At 42.2% G+C, this 16,431-nt stretch overlaps 6 protein-coding genes across 6 annotated transcripts; 4 read left to right on the top strand and 2 right to left on the bottom strand.

Moving 5' to 3' along the window:
* Positions 1 to 1,341: 1,341 nt before the first annotated feature.
* On the bottom strand, positions 1,342 to 2,493 carry MELLADRAFT_64812 (uncharacterized protein; the record flags this gene model as incomplete). Its single annotated transcript, XM_007412129.1, has 5 exons — positions 1,342 to 1,827; positions 1,925 to 2,047; positions 2,111 to 2,191; positions 2,269 to 2,310; positions 2,386 to 2,493. 5 exons carry the CDS (start codon positions 2,491 to 2,493, stop codon positions 1,342 to 1,344), a joined length of 840 nt encoding a protein of 279 aa, XP_007412191.1.
* A 1,610-nt stretch (positions 2,494 to 4,103) lies between these two features.
* MELLADRAFT_108373 (uncharacterized protein) lies at positions 4,104 to 5,095 on the top strand (the record flags this gene model as incomplete). The annotated part of the gene is made up of 5 exons (XM_007412261.1): positions 4,104 to 4,157; positions 4,257 to 4,628; positions 4,791 to 4,800; positions 4,897 to 4,950; positions 5,034 to 5,095. The coding sequence occupies 5 exons, from the start codon at positions 4,104 to 4,106 to the stop codon at positions 5,093 to 5,095; spliced, it is 552 nt and encodes a 183-aa protein (XP_007412323.1).
* Positions 5,096 to 6,830: 1,735 nt separating this feature from the next.
* Positions 6,831 to 7,855, top strand: MELLADRAFT_72358 (uncharacterized protein; the record flags this gene model as incomplete). Its single annotated transcript, XM_007412262.1, has 5 exons — positions 6,831 to 6,999; positions 7,063 to 7,232; positions 7,324 to 7,399; positions 7,504 to 7,650; positions 7,714 to 7,855. Coding segments are annotated over 5 exons (636 nt in total), but the record flags the coding sequence as incomplete, so codon positions are not given.
* A 2,103-nt stretch (positions 7,856 to 9,958) lies between these two features.
* MELLADRAFT_28037 (uncharacterized protein) lies at positions 9,959 to 10,727 on the top strand (the record flags this gene model as incomplete). The annotated part of the gene is made up of 2 exons (XM_007412263.1): positions 9,959 to 10,378; positions 10,461 to 10,727. Coding segments are annotated over 2 exons (687 nt in total), but the record flags the coding sequence as incomplete, so codon positions are not given.
* Positions 10,728 to 11,879: 1,152 nt separating this feature from the next.
* MELLADRAFT_108370 (uncharacterized protein) lies at positions 11,880 to 12,903 on the top strand (the record flags this gene model as incomplete). The annotated part of the gene is made up of 4 exons (XM_007412264.1): positions 11,880 to 11,990; positions 12,124 to 12,204; positions 12,268 to 12,375; positions 12,505 to 12,903. The coding sequence occupies 4 exons, from the start codon at positions 11,880 to 11,882 to the stop codon at positions 12,901 to 12,903; spliced, it is 699 nt and encodes a 232-aa protein (XP_007412326.1).
* A 1,068-nt stretch (positions 12,904 to 13,971) lies between these two features.
* MELLADRAFT_64810 (uncharacterized protein) lies at positions 13,972 to 16,006 on the bottom strand (the record flags this gene model as incomplete). The annotated part of the gene is made up of 9 exons (XM_007412128.1): positions 13,972 to 14,045; positions 14,118 to 14,185; positions 14,273 to 14,422; positions 14,489 to 14,565; positions 14,746 to 14,973; positions 15,061 to 15,272; positions 15,497 to 15,611; positions 15,687 to 15,755; positions 15,875 to 16,006. The coding sequence occupies 9 exons, from the start codon at positions 16,004 to 16,006 to the stop codon at positions 13,972 to 13,974; spliced, it is 1,125 nt and encodes a 374-aa protein (XP_007412190.1).
* Between the last annotated feature and the right edge of the window lie 425 nt (positions 16,007 to 16,431).

Here is a 16,431-nt window from a genome sequence, read left to right as displayed (position 1 = left end):
TATCTACTTCGTCCATACCCTTCTCCTTATCTCGATACCCGCACACCCTCTTTCCAACGTCTCTTTTTATTCCTCACCTTTCCTCTCTCCTTTGCTCAGCTATCCTCGAAGATTCTTCCTCCAGCTAGTTCATCAAACTCGCTATCAAATTCGATATTAGTTTCCAATTTCATGATTCTTTTATCTACTCCAACTGGCTATTGAACTCGCTAGTAGTCCTCAATTCAATCGATCTATCATTAAATCCCTATTAGTTCTTGATTCAATAGATCCTTTTATTCACTTTTTGGCCATTGAATCAAATTCAATATTAGTTTCCAATTCCTTGATTTTTTTTATGAAGCTTGTTTGTAGGTGAACGAGAAGAATGATGAGAATGGTCTTTAATGACTGTTTGATTTTTTATGAAGCTCGTTTGTAGGTGAACGAGAAGAACAAAGAGGGTCTTTAATGACCGTTTTGATTTTTTTGGGGGGAGCAATCGAACAGATTGCATCTCGTTACAATCATTACCGAACAGCGATATGATCAACGGAGGTCAACAGACGTCTGTTGACCTCCGTTTGGATTTCTGTTTGGTAATCTCAATTCCCGAAATACGAATATCTCTATCTGCCCCTTCATATAGGGGCAAAATGAGATTTCGTTTTCAGGGCATATAATATGCGAAAAGGAACCGAACAGGCCCTAAAAATCAAAATAAAAACCTCACACGTGAAGAGAGTTTCTATGGAATGGGTATCACAATGAATGTTCCTTTTGAAGTCAGCTTTGAATACAAATTATTCCATTATATGACCTTGTTATGACATCATTGACATCAGTTTCTATTCAATTTTTACACTAGCACCCATCCATCTCATACCAAACAAGATACATGTCAGGCGGAGAGAACAAGGTTCATCAAAGGAGCAGACTGAGTTACTCCCGCAAGTTCTGGCATCCAAAAGGCAACAGGGGGCTGAGCCGTACATCTGTGGCATTTGTCGATTCTTCTAGTGGGTCGTGCCTTTGACAAAGGCACGACTCCAAAGCTACCTCACCTCAATAAACCTTCATCAACACAAATCGTGTCAATGAATCATTCCAGTACCATCGCGAGTCTCAGATACAAAAAAAGTATCTTAATGTAATTATAGAATATGAGAAAGAGCTTAGATGCAAAAAACAATGAAGAGGATTACAAGATACAAGAGGAGAAAGATTTAAATCAGATCAAGAACAACAGGATAACAATTCAAGACAAAAAAGCATTCCAAACAAGATAAAATCCTAGACAAGAACCAAGTGAACAATCAGAGCGCGTGTCCAATACAAGTTGATCTAAATAAAATGAACCACTCATATTGACATCGCTTTGAATACGAACGGTTGGTAGTTAAGTCTTCTAACAGGAGCTGTTAGATCAAACGGTGGAAGGAGACCATTCTTTTGAATAGCCTCGCGGTCATTGATTGGCTTGATAAGACATGCCACTTGCTTGATCTTACTTGATAATCTTGGAATCATCCCAGTTGTAGGCGAAGGAGTTCCACTCGATTTATCAATCCTTCTTGTTGATGGTAAAGTTAGAGATGGCGTCGTGAGATAAGAGGTACGAGCCGATCCTACTAACTGACGATGACTTGAAGAGGATAAACCCGATTGTACGACACTTGGGACCATCGTCTTTGAGTGCTTGTCTCTGCTAGAGTGCCTGATCGGTGTAGATGATGGGCAACGTAACACATCGTCCCCATTTCCTGACATTGGAGATGAAGAGTTCGGAATGATCGATTGTGAACGTTTCATCGCTTTAGGTTTCGTTTGAGCTTCGTATCCTAAAGCCTAAATTGAAAATCAGATGCGTGTAAGCAAAATCCAATTCCGAAGATTTTAAAGATATAGAAAGAGAAGGAGAGAAATGAACGGAATGGAGACAAACCAAGTCATCTTCCTCTTCAATTTCTGCTGTCTCGTCCTTCACATCCTCAAAGTGATAGATCAACCTTTGACTGAAGTTGTGATTGACCGGGAATCCAGCGGGTACACGGATAGGAACCTTGGTCTATAGTGAAAACCATGTCAGAAGGATTGAAAATTGATCTTGAAATATTAAAAAATCACTTACCGATCTTTGACATGCATATTTATGAGATGTCAAAGTGTTGATGGATCTAGCTAGTGCGATCAAGAGTGGATCGCAATCATCCTTTCAAATCGACAGAGAAAACGAGTGAAAGCGAGGATCAGCAGCAGAAGAGAAGATAGGATGTTAGAAAGACTTACTAGTTTCGATCCCTTGGCGGACTCCTCGTAATCCTTCGAACCCTATGGGTTGAGATCATGGCGTTCAATACTCAGTAAACTCATCATCATAACTCAAGAATAGAGGTAAAGACTGACTTTGAAATTCGAGGATGAGATCCCTAAATCTTTGTTACCTTTGTTTGATAACTTTAATGCCGTTAGAATTCTGGCACGAACGCATGGTTGAGATGATGAAGAGTTCATGATGAGTGATGATGATAGATGAACGATTAGAAGTAAGATAAAAGTGTTTAGCTCAGGGAAGATAGATCGGATCAAAAGATTCGAAGTGAGATTGGTAAGTGATGTAAAGTGATTTGGGATGAGATGATGGTGGGAATTATGTTGCGATGGGAAGGAAGGAGGTTTTATTTATACCAATTGGGTGAGGATGTGGTTCGGGTGCCTATCTGCTCAGGTACCACCGAGACTTCTGGTGTCCTTGATTAAATCAATGAGCTGTTCAATTTCTTGATCAGGCACCCAATTTTGTCTATGGTCGTTTGAATCAGGCGTCTCGCCATCTGATCTTCGGAAGTCAAGAATGATCCTGCAAAAGTACGAAAGGTAGACTTTTGAACGAAGCTCAGTCAGTGAAGAATTTTCCACTCAACGTTCATTCACAAGTTGGCATCATCAGCCGAATTCATCACTACAACCACTTGGTTTTGATTCTTTTATTGATTTTTGTTGATCAGGTCTCAAAAGCACAAGCTCAGAGAAAAAATGGCTGAAGTGCATGTGACAACATTCCTCGGGATTTCCCTTGTTTGCCTCTTCCTCTTGTTCTGCCAGGTACATGATCAACTATGTATAGGCCTTACATCACCATAATTGTTTGCAGAAATGCGAGCTTGGCATCGGTCAAAATACTTCCAAAGCCTATATGCGTGTTTTGACTCAGCTGCGGAATTCTCAATGAGTGATCCATTGGTAGCACGATGTAGATTTGACGCCACTTCCATGTGCTCAGATCTTGAGTCAAGTGGTGACATAATCGGAAAATCATGTCCCTGTCCGTCTGCATTCTGAGGATATGTTTTACTAGAAGTCATTGCCAAGATTGTGAATACCTTCCAAAAGATGTAGAACACAACGGTGAGCGTACAATGTGTACGGCTTTCGACTCTCTTTTCATGTTCTTAGACCGAGCACTCTAAACTTCGCATAACGTATGAGTCAAGCTGATCAATTAGGTTACAGAAAATCCCTGATGTTCTGTGATTGTGCTTTGAGATCCAGGCGCTGTTGAACCGCAATGCACTTGACTATAGCTTAAAGTTGTGTCACCCTTCTATCATTGAGAATTTTTTGTACTCCTTGAACTTACGTCTGGAAGGAAACTTTGTTGAATGATTTGCGTTTCAGACAATCAAACAGAATAGTGAGTCAAAATTGCTCAGGCTGCGGAACAGATGACAGTGCTACTTCCAGGATCCAGGTGATGGAGTGCCAATTCTCCCAAATTTTCCAAAGGGTCTATGGACCCACCAGAGCCGACTTTGGTGCGTCTGTAAGATTGGAGTAGTGAGGCACAAGAATATGATGCTTACATGAGCCACGCCCAGGCGATGTACTCAAAAGCAGGGTATCGAGCCAATGGCCTTCAACTTCTCATATCCCATCCTCATCCCCTCTGATTGGTTCTCCTTGCGCGTAGTGTAGCTTTTTCTCCTTCTTCTGAACGATATCTTCTTTCCCTCATACGCAGCTTTCAAAGGCCTGACCAACCAAGCCAAGCATTGCAGGGGTATTTTCTTGCCTTTTTGACAAAGCTTCAAACGCACGCATACATCAGCACAAATCTCAATATCATGTTATCTTCACATGCAGCTATCTTTCTGGGTCTCTGTATCTTTTTACCAAGCGTAAGCCACCTTTGAATACAAAATCATATAATTAATTTTGAGAGTTTTATCAAAGTTAATTCAAAGTGAAGGGTTTTGTTTTTGTCTCGCTCTCCTTAGTTGACTTCGGCAGGCCATTCACACCCACCTCAGACTGCAGATATGTTTTGGCGTTGGCAAGATAAAGGAGACTCAGATCCAAGTCATCACAATATCTTCACCGGTAAAGCTACAGCTACCTGGACTAGAACCGAAAGCTGTTTAAAGAGAGACGCGTACGAAGATATGCACCCATTTATCACTGGCACGCCTGTGACTATCAAGGCGGTGACCATCAACAATAGTAAAGATTACATGGATCCAAACAGCGTTTATAATTGGGGACATGCGAGACACTCCACCTCTATATACTGTAACGCGCATTCGAGGACTGACTTCTGGATTTACAGAGCTGGAGATCGATCACAAGGGATGAAGATCCGATTTCCTGATGTAAGCTTTCATCGGATGTCTATGACACTTACCCATCCACTTTACCAAAGTTGTTTTGGACGGACACGAATGCTCGGGTTTCTTACGCCTGATTTTTTTCTCTCAACACACGATATATCGACGATGCGTGATGTTTGCATGATCCATTTCTCATTTCATTAGATTTGTACCGGTACGCAACACAATTCGATTTATCAGGACTCTGTCTTCTCCGCAATCTAAACTTCATCAACTTATCATATATTTTTATTTCGGGGGCTTTCGACAGATAAAGACTGTCCAGGTCCAGACAAAGAGATACCAAATGTTCAATGTCTGAATGGTCAGTTTTTTATTTATATTGATCTGTTGGCATCAAGATTTTGGTTTCTCAATCCATGCTTCTATCTACACACTCAAACACAGGTCCAAAAGGAAGGCTCGTCATGTACCGTGACAAGTGGATCAATGAATGCATCGATCCTTGAGCTTAAATAATCTACCTGCCCATGCCCTCATTGCGAGTCGAGGGAGAGGAAAATAACGTCTTCATATTTTTTGTTTTTAATCTCTTCCTATCTTCATTTTTCTAGTCTTGTAGTACTGACTAATTCACCTCTGAGGAGCCTTGATGGACGATATTCCTCAATTTTGGCCAATACAAAATCAGGAGCCTGTGCCCACAATCAATGTGAATTTTGCGCGCGGAAGGGATTTTTACAGATATTTCTGCAGGCGTGGTGCTGTCATACTATGTGCTCAATGGATCAAAGCATGTTGGTGCATGTGGGCCATCATGTTGAGCCTGTAACATTAGACTAGCCTCTAATGCGTATCTCTGTAGTAGTCTGTAGTCCTTTGTGCGCGTGAAGGATATGTGATATCTTATCCTTGTTTCTACTTTGCAGCTGCAGGCAGTTATCTCTTTGTCCATCATGATTCATGCCCCATTTTTTTATCTTCATCCCAGTTGGCCTTTTGGGTTCAATTTGGTGGGGAGCGTAACAGTATCAGTCTTTTTCTGAGACTCTGTCGCTCTGAGACTCTTCTGAGACTCTCTCTGAGCTACAAAAAATAGTGGCTGTCTGTATACAGTGTGGTCACAAAAGGTGGCACTCCATAGTTCAATTGCACAGTGTACCATACCAAGGGAACCAAGATGGTCCGAGCTATTGGAATTCATCAACATAACATCAAAAGAAGTCGTCAACGCATCAAGGCATCAAAACACAAACACTTATCTCGACTTGAGGCTTTTCTTGGAACAAAATCAATCAATGAATCACAGAACTGAAAAACAAGAATTCAAAGAATGATCAAATTAAATCCATCAATGATTCATTTTACATGGGGGGCTAATGGTTCTACATTTGAAACTAGTTTTGTTCAAATCAAATTTGATATCCTACTTGTTTACATTTAACTTGCACAAACTTTTCAATCGATTTATGAAACCATTTCCAAGCTCGACCAAAGCTCGTAAGCTCATCTATTGGTAAGTCTGGACTGAGCTTTGTCACTTCTTACTCATCCAACATATGTTATATCTTTGAATCCTCTGATCACATTAACGGCTTCTTATAAAGCTGAAACGTTGTAAGTATTTTCTATTAGGGTGTCCTTTTCATTACAATTGGCTCGTTTGGAGCGATTAATTTTTTAATCATCTGTTTATTGTTTCTCTTACTTCATTCAATTCGTATCTTTGTAGCTCTAGTTTTCACAGAGCTTATATGTGACTGTGTGATTCTGACTCTTGCTGACCCAACCTCTTGATTTGACGTTTTGATCAAATTAACGTAAGCTACATATTTGTCTTCTATTTCCCAACTTTCCTTCAAATCGTTTTGATTGAATACCTGTGTACAGGCCTAGAAGTTCAGCGAATCAAAACAAAACACACCTCTCGAAAACAGGCGCCACTCGAGAAGAAATTATACTATGCCTGTATGTCCCAGGGCTCGTCTCAGCGCAGTCTCAGAAAAAGACTGATACTGCATCTCTCCTATTTGGTGGGTTGATTGGCAATTTGGTGTTGAGTTACGTGGCCAGATGTTGGGCAGAAATAGGAGATACCCAGTATGTATTCTGGCAGAAAGTCGGATTTATCTCACTTTTGAATTTAAGTTTTGACTTTTGAGGTTTTGTCACCTGTGAGCTCGCCTGGAAGATCACACACGTCATCGGGGGCGGTGAAGTTGGACTTGAGAAAACATTTGACCCGCTTACAAAACCGTGGTCATCTGAATTGAACCACTCAGGAATCACGATAAAGAACTTACCTCTCAAGATGCGGCTAACGTTCATCATCGATTCAGTCGAGGAACCTTTTGGGATCGATCTTGACCCATCCATCACCCTTGAAGACTTGGGAGCACTGCTAGAAATCGAGGTAAATCAAGACATCATATCTCATGATGACCATCAAAACTCATCATGTGGTTCACGTTTTTAGCTACGGATACCCACCACAGAGCAACAAATATTTTACAACGGAAAACGATTGAACCAGCCCACAAGTAGTACCTTGGCGTCGTGTGGGATTACTTCTGATGACATGCTGGAATTGAGACGACTCACTGCATCTTCTTCTCAGCCGAGTTCTACACCAGCTGTCGCTGGAGGGTCAGTCTAGAGAAGCCATTCGATCACTGCAATCATTTATCCTTGAAAATCGAAACACGCAGCAACTTATTTTCAATACTTTTCTCGCTAGAAACATTGCAAATGACCTTGATCGGATGAGATTGCAGATCCTGGGAGATCCAGCGCTGATGGCTCAGCTTCGAGCAGTTTGAGTTCAATTTCCCTTTTCGCGGCGAGGATTCAGTATCTTGGGGTGATTAGAAGGAAATTCACACTGACTTATTGTCGCGTGCCGTTTGAAAATCCTCAGTCTAACCCCGAAATGGCCAACGCTGCTGAAACCTCTCCTGAAAGGTTTGCACAACTCATGAGTAATTTTCAGCAACAACATCAACACGCCGCTGTTCAGCGACGTCAGGATGAAGAGCTTTTAAACTCGGATCCCTATGATATCGAAGTTAGTGTTATCCTCGTTGATCTCTTTCCGCCGCTCAATTCCACAGCTCATGCCCACTCTTAGGCTCAACGAAGGATTGAAGAGCATATCAGACAAGAACGTGTATGGGAAAATATGCAGCATGCAATTGAATTTTCACCCGAGAGTTTCGGCCGGGTAACAATGTTGTATGTGGATGTCGAAGTCAATGGGCATCCAGTCAAAGCTTTTGTCGATTCTGGAGCACAAATGACCATCAGTTCAGTGAGGTCCCCTCACGATTCATTCTGTCACAACAACCTACTCACTTGTCACTTCCAATCTGCTTACATTTGACAAACTCAGTGAGCCCGGAGTGTGCTCAAACCACGGGGTTTGTCACTCACTTGGGCCGTTGAAATCGTGTTGATAGCTGATCCTCGCTCCTCTATCTCACCACAGCATTATGAGGCTTATCGATGAGCGCTTCAGCGGGATCGCGCGAGGCGTTGGTACGGCCAAAATCTTGGGCCGAGTTCATTCAGCACAACTGAAAATGGCAGATCTGCATTTACCATGCTCCTTCACCATCATGGAAGTAAGCCACGAGAGTTTTTCTTTGTCGTGACTCAATTCTCCATCATAGCATGATCTAATCTTCGTGAAATTGTCTTACCTCACGAACAGGGAAAAGGAGTCGACCTCTTGTTCGGATTGGACATGTTGAAACGACATCAGGCAATCATTGACCTCTCCAAAAATGCGCTGATCATCCAAGGTCGAGAGCTGAGATTCCTAAACGAGCATGAACTACCCGAGGAAGCTCAAGATGAACCAGCAGAATTGGAGCAAGCCAAAAAACAATCTTTGTTGGAAGATAACAGTCAAAAAGTCATTGCAGACGCTGCTAATCGGGCTGCTGCGGGTGGCGAAGCGTCTCAATCAGTAGGTGCAGGGGCCAGTGAAGCGGGTCTGGGAGCGAAGGAAAAATCTAAAGTTGATGCTCTGATTGCGTTGGGGGCAACCAACGAACAAGCATTGGCTCTGCTCCGCTCGACTAATTGGAACGCAGATTATGCAGCCAGTTTGTTGTTCAATCAGTAGTACTAGGAGCGGGCTTTCATGATGAGCTGTTGTAATGTTAACTGAATGAGTTGGACTTTGCTTGCCCGCTGGAATACACAATCGCAGTTGTCGCTGTAATGGTATCAATCGCGATTTGGAGCCCAAGTGGGCCTCATTGGGGATCAATTTGATCAATTGCGAAATGATCCTCAAATATGACAGTCTGCATGAGTGATTACATAGTAAGTCCACACTCATTTGCGGATGGCATGCTCCATCACTGAATCTTTGCGTATGTATGTCTGAGTGCCCTGCCCCTTTGCCACCATTGGGATCCATGTTCAAGCTAAGCCCAGGAATGGAATCTACAACAGAACTGCCAGTCTAGCTTACTAAGAATTCCGATGGTAATGGCTTATGATCGTCACGCTGATTCATTGGTTTGTTGATCTTGGCAACAGTCTGTTTTCAAAACATTTTACATGCTGCAAGCTGTACTATGGCTCGTAAGACTCGCCGGCGATGAAAGCTCACCCCGTCAACCTGTTTATCGATCACCCCACGCAGGAAAGTAGCCTACCGACAAAGTCATTGTGGAGATCCCTAATAGTGATCTTGCAATGAACCTGATCCTGCATTCTACAAAGATTCCTGATGCGCTTCAACCGATTTATGCAGCGTCACTTCCCCATCGTTAGTCCAATGTGCGCGAAAAGCTTGTCAATCTTGGCATGCATGCAGGTTGAAGAGCTCGCGAGGCCAGAGGATCTCGGGGAGACGATTTATGACCATCAAAAGGACTCAGACGAGAGGGAATCAAATGATAGTCCGCCGAATGCAAAAGCAATCGAGAGATAGAACTGTAAGTTGGAACTTATTAGAATCAAATAAAGGTGGAGGTGTTCGAGGAAGCAGTGATTTTGGGTATGTTCCAGCGGCTCGATCACCCTGCGGACTCGACTGCGATTTTCACTCAAGTGCTCGCAGGGTGACATCAAAGATGGGGCTTACCCTCCTCAACCAACGTGATGAACCCTGATAAATTGTCCAGATGAATCAGTGGTTGCCTTGAGACGTCTTCAGTCGGACTACCCCTACCTCTCTCTATTGCTTCTATCCGCTGTGGAGCCTTTCTAAAATCATTTCCTTTCTGTCAGGATTCCAGAGACTCTCATTATCATCAAGAAGAAGCTCAAAGTCAAGCTTGATGTTTCTTTCCGAACGCCATGCACCAGCGTGGGATGTACTCCAGGCTGGAAGTAACGTTAAATCATCAGCTGAAGACCAATCAGCTCATTCCAGTCGACGGGATTCTGCAATTCACTATAGTCCTTCAGAGTTACAAGCCCTCAACGGTTATTTAAAAACACTTGAACCAATTGAAATCCTTGACTGGGCGGTCGATCATCTACCAGCACTTCATCTCATTACTGTTTTTGATCTCTCAAGTTGTGCAATAGCGAGTTTATTTTCCAAACTTTCAAAACGTCGAAACTCATCTCGTCCACTTGTGAAATTCCTCTTCATTGATACGCTTCATCAATTTCCTCAAACCACACAACTTGCACAACGTCTCACGGACCATTATTCTTTGGATCTTCAAACTTTTTATCCTCTTGGAGCTAACACGGTGGCTGAGTTCGAGATGTTACTTGGTCCTAAATTATGGGAAACTGACTCTGCAATTTACAATTACATTACCAAGGTGAAGCGCTCAATTCCAAGTTTCTTTATGTGTGAGGTATTGACTTCATCTATCTTTTACTTTGATGTGTGGCGCTACGTAGGTTGAACCTACCAGAAGAGCTTTTGAAGAAGTTGGTTTTCAGGCCGTGGTGAAGGAGAATATCTGGACAACCGACCTACAAGGGAGAAACCAATCCCGACTTCCAATACTTGAAGTTGACGATACCGGGGTCATCAAAATCAACCCATTGAACAAATGGACATGGGAGGAAACCTGGTCATATGTGAAAGCTGAGAGCGTACCCTATAATTCTTTATTGGACATTGGATATCGTCAAATTAATGATTTTCATTCCACTAAGATCCCAGAGATCGTTATACCAAAGTCAATTATTCAAAAAGAAGTTGGTCAATGGAGAAAGACGGGTCAAAATTTAAGCCTCTTGTATCAAATAAATCCGAAAAAAATTAAAAGGTGTAAGCACAAAGTTCAATCCCAATTATTCATCTCATTTTACATCTGCTGACGATACGTATCACATTCCTTATGATCAAATCAGCTTTACTTCCTGTCATCACAACTGGTCAAAGGTAAATCTCACACTTGCTAAACATTCAGGCATTGACGCTTAGAAACTCACATGAAGTACGTTTGCATTGGATGAACAGTAACAGTAGATCGAAAGCCTGATCTATCTATGATCCAAAACCTTGATAGACTCTTTGATATAATCACTGGCTTCTTTTGAAGAGTACATTATGTTTGATACCAGTTTGATCAAACTAGTATCTTGCTCTTGTCCTGTGCAATGAAACATGATATGTCCAGGGAAAAGACACAACATCCACCCTTCTCATTTCTCTCAAACTTGATGCAATGCACTTTGAAATTGAAAATGAAATCTCAGAATTGATTTTGAACCTGATGTAGAGGAGGAGAAGGCAAGACAGCTCAAGGTCCTTAAACCCCGATGCATGTTGTTAAATCCTCACCAGCAAGCTTTTCTATCAGCTTGCGTGTTTGAGACCTTATCATTACAAACCACTAAAACTCATCAAACAATGATGTTTTCGAGATTTCGGCTGCTGATAAAGTCGATCATGGATAATGCTGACCAGACGAACCCAATTGTAGTATAAATACTGAGCTTTACCTGAAAGTCTACCTTTCTCACTGCTCACGAGACCTTAATCAACCTCGAAGCTAAGAAATGGCGGGGAGACTAATTAACAAAGCGCATGATGAAAATTTGGTACCTGGTCATGACTTGGAAGCTGACGGTGACCTCATGGGTCTCACTGAGCACCTCGAAGGCCTCACTGATGTCTAAATTGATATAAATATCAACTCTTTCCTCAATCCCACATTTTTTACAAACCAACTCTATCGCTTCACTACTCTGACCATTGCCAAGACGAGTGTTCTGATCAGATCCATATCCCATAAACTGCTGTTTACAAATCCCTTGCTTTTCCTCCACTCATAATCATTCTCCAAATCTCACCACTCATCTTCTTCAATGCATTCTCAACCATCCCGACCCGCATGCATTCGAGCGAAACTTTTATCCGCACTAAATTTAGCGGAAAAAGGCAACAAGGATCTAGGAGTCGCATCAAACAATATCACAGTCAGTCTTCTACCTTTCTTGTCTAGTGATGATGATGACCGCGAAACATCGAATATCAGCCTTTCTATATAACACTTCCTTGTTCTTTCAAACCCTGATCTGATTATTTACTCTTTTGTTTATGATTTGAAAGGATCAAAGTGATCCACTGTTGACTGCACTAGCTAGATCCAACAACACTGTGACATCTCACAGATACGCGCGTCAAAGATCGGTATGTAATTTTTTCACTGGCCTTTCGTATACTCTACCTGTCTGACAAGATTTCATTTTGTAGACTAAGGTCCCTGTTCGTGTCCCAGCTGGATTTCCCATCAACCAAAACTTCAGTCAAAGGTTAATCTGTAGCTTTGAGGATGCGAAGGGAGAAGATAAAGATATTCTGGTTTGTTGTCATTCTCTCATCCTCTTTGTATCTATTTATAATGTTTGGAAATGATGCGCAAGTGGATCACTGCAAGATTCATAAATCCCTGGAGATTTGATCGAACTGACACATCTGATCTTCCTTTAGGCTCTAGAACACAAACTGCAAACAAGAGCCAAAGTTCTGAAGTGTCTAGACTTGATCATCCCTGACTCGCCGTCGCCCAACTCTCCGGTCTTACGAAGTGAAGATGAACTGATACAGTGGTTATTATCAACATCAAACACTCAACCGGAAGAAGAAAAGAATTCAAAGACGATGGCATCGAGTGTCTCAGGATCAAGATCTATTGATTTATCTTCGGGCAACACACCAAGTCATAGTCAATCAGGAGGATCAACGTCTTACTCGTATCTCCCTACGCCACCTCTAAGCTCCTCATCAACTGGAAGGAGTCACCACTCAAACAAAACTCCTTCTTCTTTGAGCTGGGCAATTCCGAGACCAAGTAGGCTTAAACGATCCCAAGAGACTAAGAAGGATTGAACCGTTCACTTCTTGACAGACTTTTGGATTCTTGATTTGATTTGTTTCTTGCACTGGACCTTTTTTGCACTCGTGTTGTTTTCTTTCATCTTATTCATTTATCTTGTAGTTTAGGGTTTCATTTTTTGTGTTGCATTTGTTATCCAATCATCCTTCATCCAATCATCCTTCAAAGATATTGTACACATACAAAGTGATCAATACTTGGTAGCTAAGACTTGTTTTGATTCTGAAATGATCCATCAACATGTTTGGTGTTGATGATGAATAATATTTTGATGTTGTTGGAATTTTCATGATCAAGTTTGTATTGGACACCCAAAGAACCAACGTTTCCAGTTCGCGGAAGGTCGTCGGACTTGCGATACGCCGGTGCTTCAGAAAGAGATAGGTCACAAATAGAAGACTTGGGAACGAAAGAACTGAACATATACTAGAGATCAGTAAGAGGTTGCGAGAAACAATTAGGAAATCAATGTTTCGATTTCATTTGGTAAGATGCCAGATTGAAACAAAATCTGGCTTTGTGGTACGTGCATCTTACAACGCCTTATGTGCCTATGATCATGTGAATACTCGAGGTTGCCTGACGGCAACATCAATGCTCTTGCTTATAATTTTTTGGTCAAAAAATTGACAAAGGATGATTTCAATGAAGGGTTGATCCTCTTCCAGTACAATTAGAAAAAGGTGATCTTATGTCTTTGAGGGTGTGACACCTTGTGGAGGAGGCAACTGCCAACATTCAAAATTACAGAAATAAATGACAGATTATACGGAGCTCGGGCTCTCTGCAAGTCCTTTTTGAAGGGTAGATTCTTAGCTTTCTCTACGCGCCAAAACAAAACTCTAAGATCTGAACAACATTTGGGACAGGGACCTGCCCAGACTAAGTTGTAACACAATTTTATTTGGATGCAGCCATGAATCCGGGGTATCTAGAACGGTATGCGGATGCGTATACAAAAAAAGCTCTGGAAGGAGCAATCACAGCCAAGATTCTGATGCTGTGTTAAGATTGAAAACAGATGTCGTGGTTTGTGAAGATGGTGTGCTACTGAACGACGATCAGATGGGTAGATTGCCGGCTTCTCGGCAGGCTACTACGATTCCGTCATTATCATCGAGCTGTTTCTTGATTGCTGAGACGTAGTTATAACAGTGTCAGTTATATGTATGAGATTAGTCACATCTTCCCCAATTCTTAGGCTCACCAGGAATTCGTAGATCACAAACTGGAATAGTGAAAACGCATTCACTGTTCATCCTGTTTTCGCCGGGTCTGTTTGCAGATTGAAGTTTGTTCCTCGTCAGGAACTAGTCGCCTGATTTTGTAGCATATATAAATGAATCTGAAGATATGACTCACGCGACTGTCCCGTTGACAGATTTTTGTTGACAGCTCCAAGCTTCAGTGACTAGGTAACGGGTTTTATACCCATACTTCGATTCGAGCAAGTGAGAATTGGTGACTTTTTCCACCAGATGATCGCCATCAGCCTGGACAATGTTCATCATTCTAAGGACGAAAACATTTCTCGTCATTTAGTGCATATTTTATAACAGAAAATATTTTCTGACTCACAAGCCATCGTCAGCACAGTAAGACAACACGTCTTCACCCTCTAAAGCTCCATTGGGGCCATCGCTGGTGCAAGGATGCTATGGACGATGGGTAGAAGTTTATTTAATCATCTTGATGATGACACTATTGATGAGTTGTGAGGTACGTACTTGGCCAAGGAGAACGAAAATTTTCTGTGAATTGATGGATGACCACGATCAGAAGCCGAGCCATGAGGTCAAGGGACTGAAAGGTAGCGGATTGAAGAGGGACTTTACCAAAGACTTGAACAACTCTGACATGACTGTAAGCTGAGCAACCTCTCGTGCACCTAGTTGAAGCGACGACTTGCTGGGATTAGGTGTGAGGTAAACCCCGTCTTTCAAGAGGTTTGATAAACCTTGATCTGAATGGATCGGGTTATTCAAAATCGCACCCATTTTGTTGAAGAGCACAGTTTTGAGTTTAGCATGCAACATAGTGATGTCTGAATCTAATTTAGCATACTGAGTAAAGGACCTTGAATCAGTTCCATTTTCCGTAAAGAGAACATTCATTTCACAAATTGTTCAGTCGAATCTAAGAAAACTTACAGCCGCAAACAAGTCGGTGGAAAGCGTTTCTTGTACATGTCGTCTAACCAGTCCAGTAGTGGCAACAGTCGGAATGACGGCAAGTGTCTCTCCTGTAGCGGCTTCAGCAGCCACGCTATCAAGGAGCACAAACGCAATCGGTCCAACATAAGCAATGACGGCCGCCGTGAGCAAGACGAGACCAGCAAGGGATCCGCCGAAGATTGCAAGACCTGTCCAGTTTGCGGTTTCTTTCGGGGTACTAAAGTAGAGAACAGACTGTTAGAAGCTGAACCAATATTCACTGAACGAGAAGTTTAAACCCACAAATCTACGATGGCCGACACTGCAACCTCTGCGTGAGGTAAGATGATACGATGGAAGTCGAATTACCCATCAGTGACCAAAGATATCGGTAGGGTTTTGGTGTACTTGTCAGTGAGTTTAAATGACTTACCGCGGACTATGTTGATAGCTGACTCGATGGCCTCATATAAAGAGTTCATGTAAAAGTTCCATTGCTGGGTAGAGTAAAGTACCAACCAATCCATCTTTGGAACAGGGGCGCAAGGCTATTCATGAGACAAACATAGAGGATGGGATTGTGAGCCATCAGACCAAAGTTGCTAGCTGAAAGACCCTCGCACCTGACCAGCCATGCATCGCCTTCCAATCCCACAAAAGAAGTTAGCGGCATGCACACTCTTGGCATATTGCTATAAGATTTGGTGGTCCGGAAATTGTAATATCAGTTCATGTGTCAGAATCGGAACCCAATGACTCAAATTAGGTATCGCCCGCCGAGTTGAAGGATTTCATGATTGAGTTGACTTACAGACAATGTGATATTCTGAGCACCTGGAAAGTTTTCTAAGTATGTGTTGAGCTGAAGGTTCTTCCATAGCTCTGGAGTGATGGGCTCTGCCAAACAACTATTGTTCATGATTTGTTGTACAATTTCGCTCATGTTTGATCGTCGAGGGTATGCTTAAAGCTCGATTGTTAAAAGAGTGGATGCTGAGAGTAGTTCAAGAACGCCGGGCAGGGCAAAATGTGATGATGGTGATTTTAAAAAGGCAAGCCAGATAAATATTATGGGTAGCGCAGGGTGAAAAAGGTCGGACGGGGGGAAGATGAGCTGAGCAGATGGGTGGAGTCTTATGTCTGGATTGTATATTTGAGGCACTCAGCGATTATCCATCCGCACCACCGGTTCGCTCCATGAAGGTGAAATTCTGCGCTGTACTTTTTAAATTTTTAACGAAACTCATCTGTTTCAAAGGTGAGACGTGCCGGGAGTCGGAATCAGCTTATAGTGAGCAGTCGAGTCAGTCTGAAAAAATTGGTGATAGGTTTGTACCGTGCACAGATGATATCCTTAAACGCATTAAA

The sequence above is a fragment of the Melampsora larici-populina genome (assembly GCF_000204055.1).
Source record: "Melampsora larici-populina 98AG31 unplaced genomic scaffold MELLAscaffold_29, whole genome shotgun sequence".
Taxonomy (NCBI): Eukaryota; Fungi; Basidiomycota; class Pucciniomycetes; order Pucciniales; family Melampsoraceae; genus Melampsora; species Melampsora laricis-populina.
The sequence above is the reverse complement of the archived record's forward strand: the minus strand, read 5'-3'. Positions and strand labels throughout refer to the sequence as shown.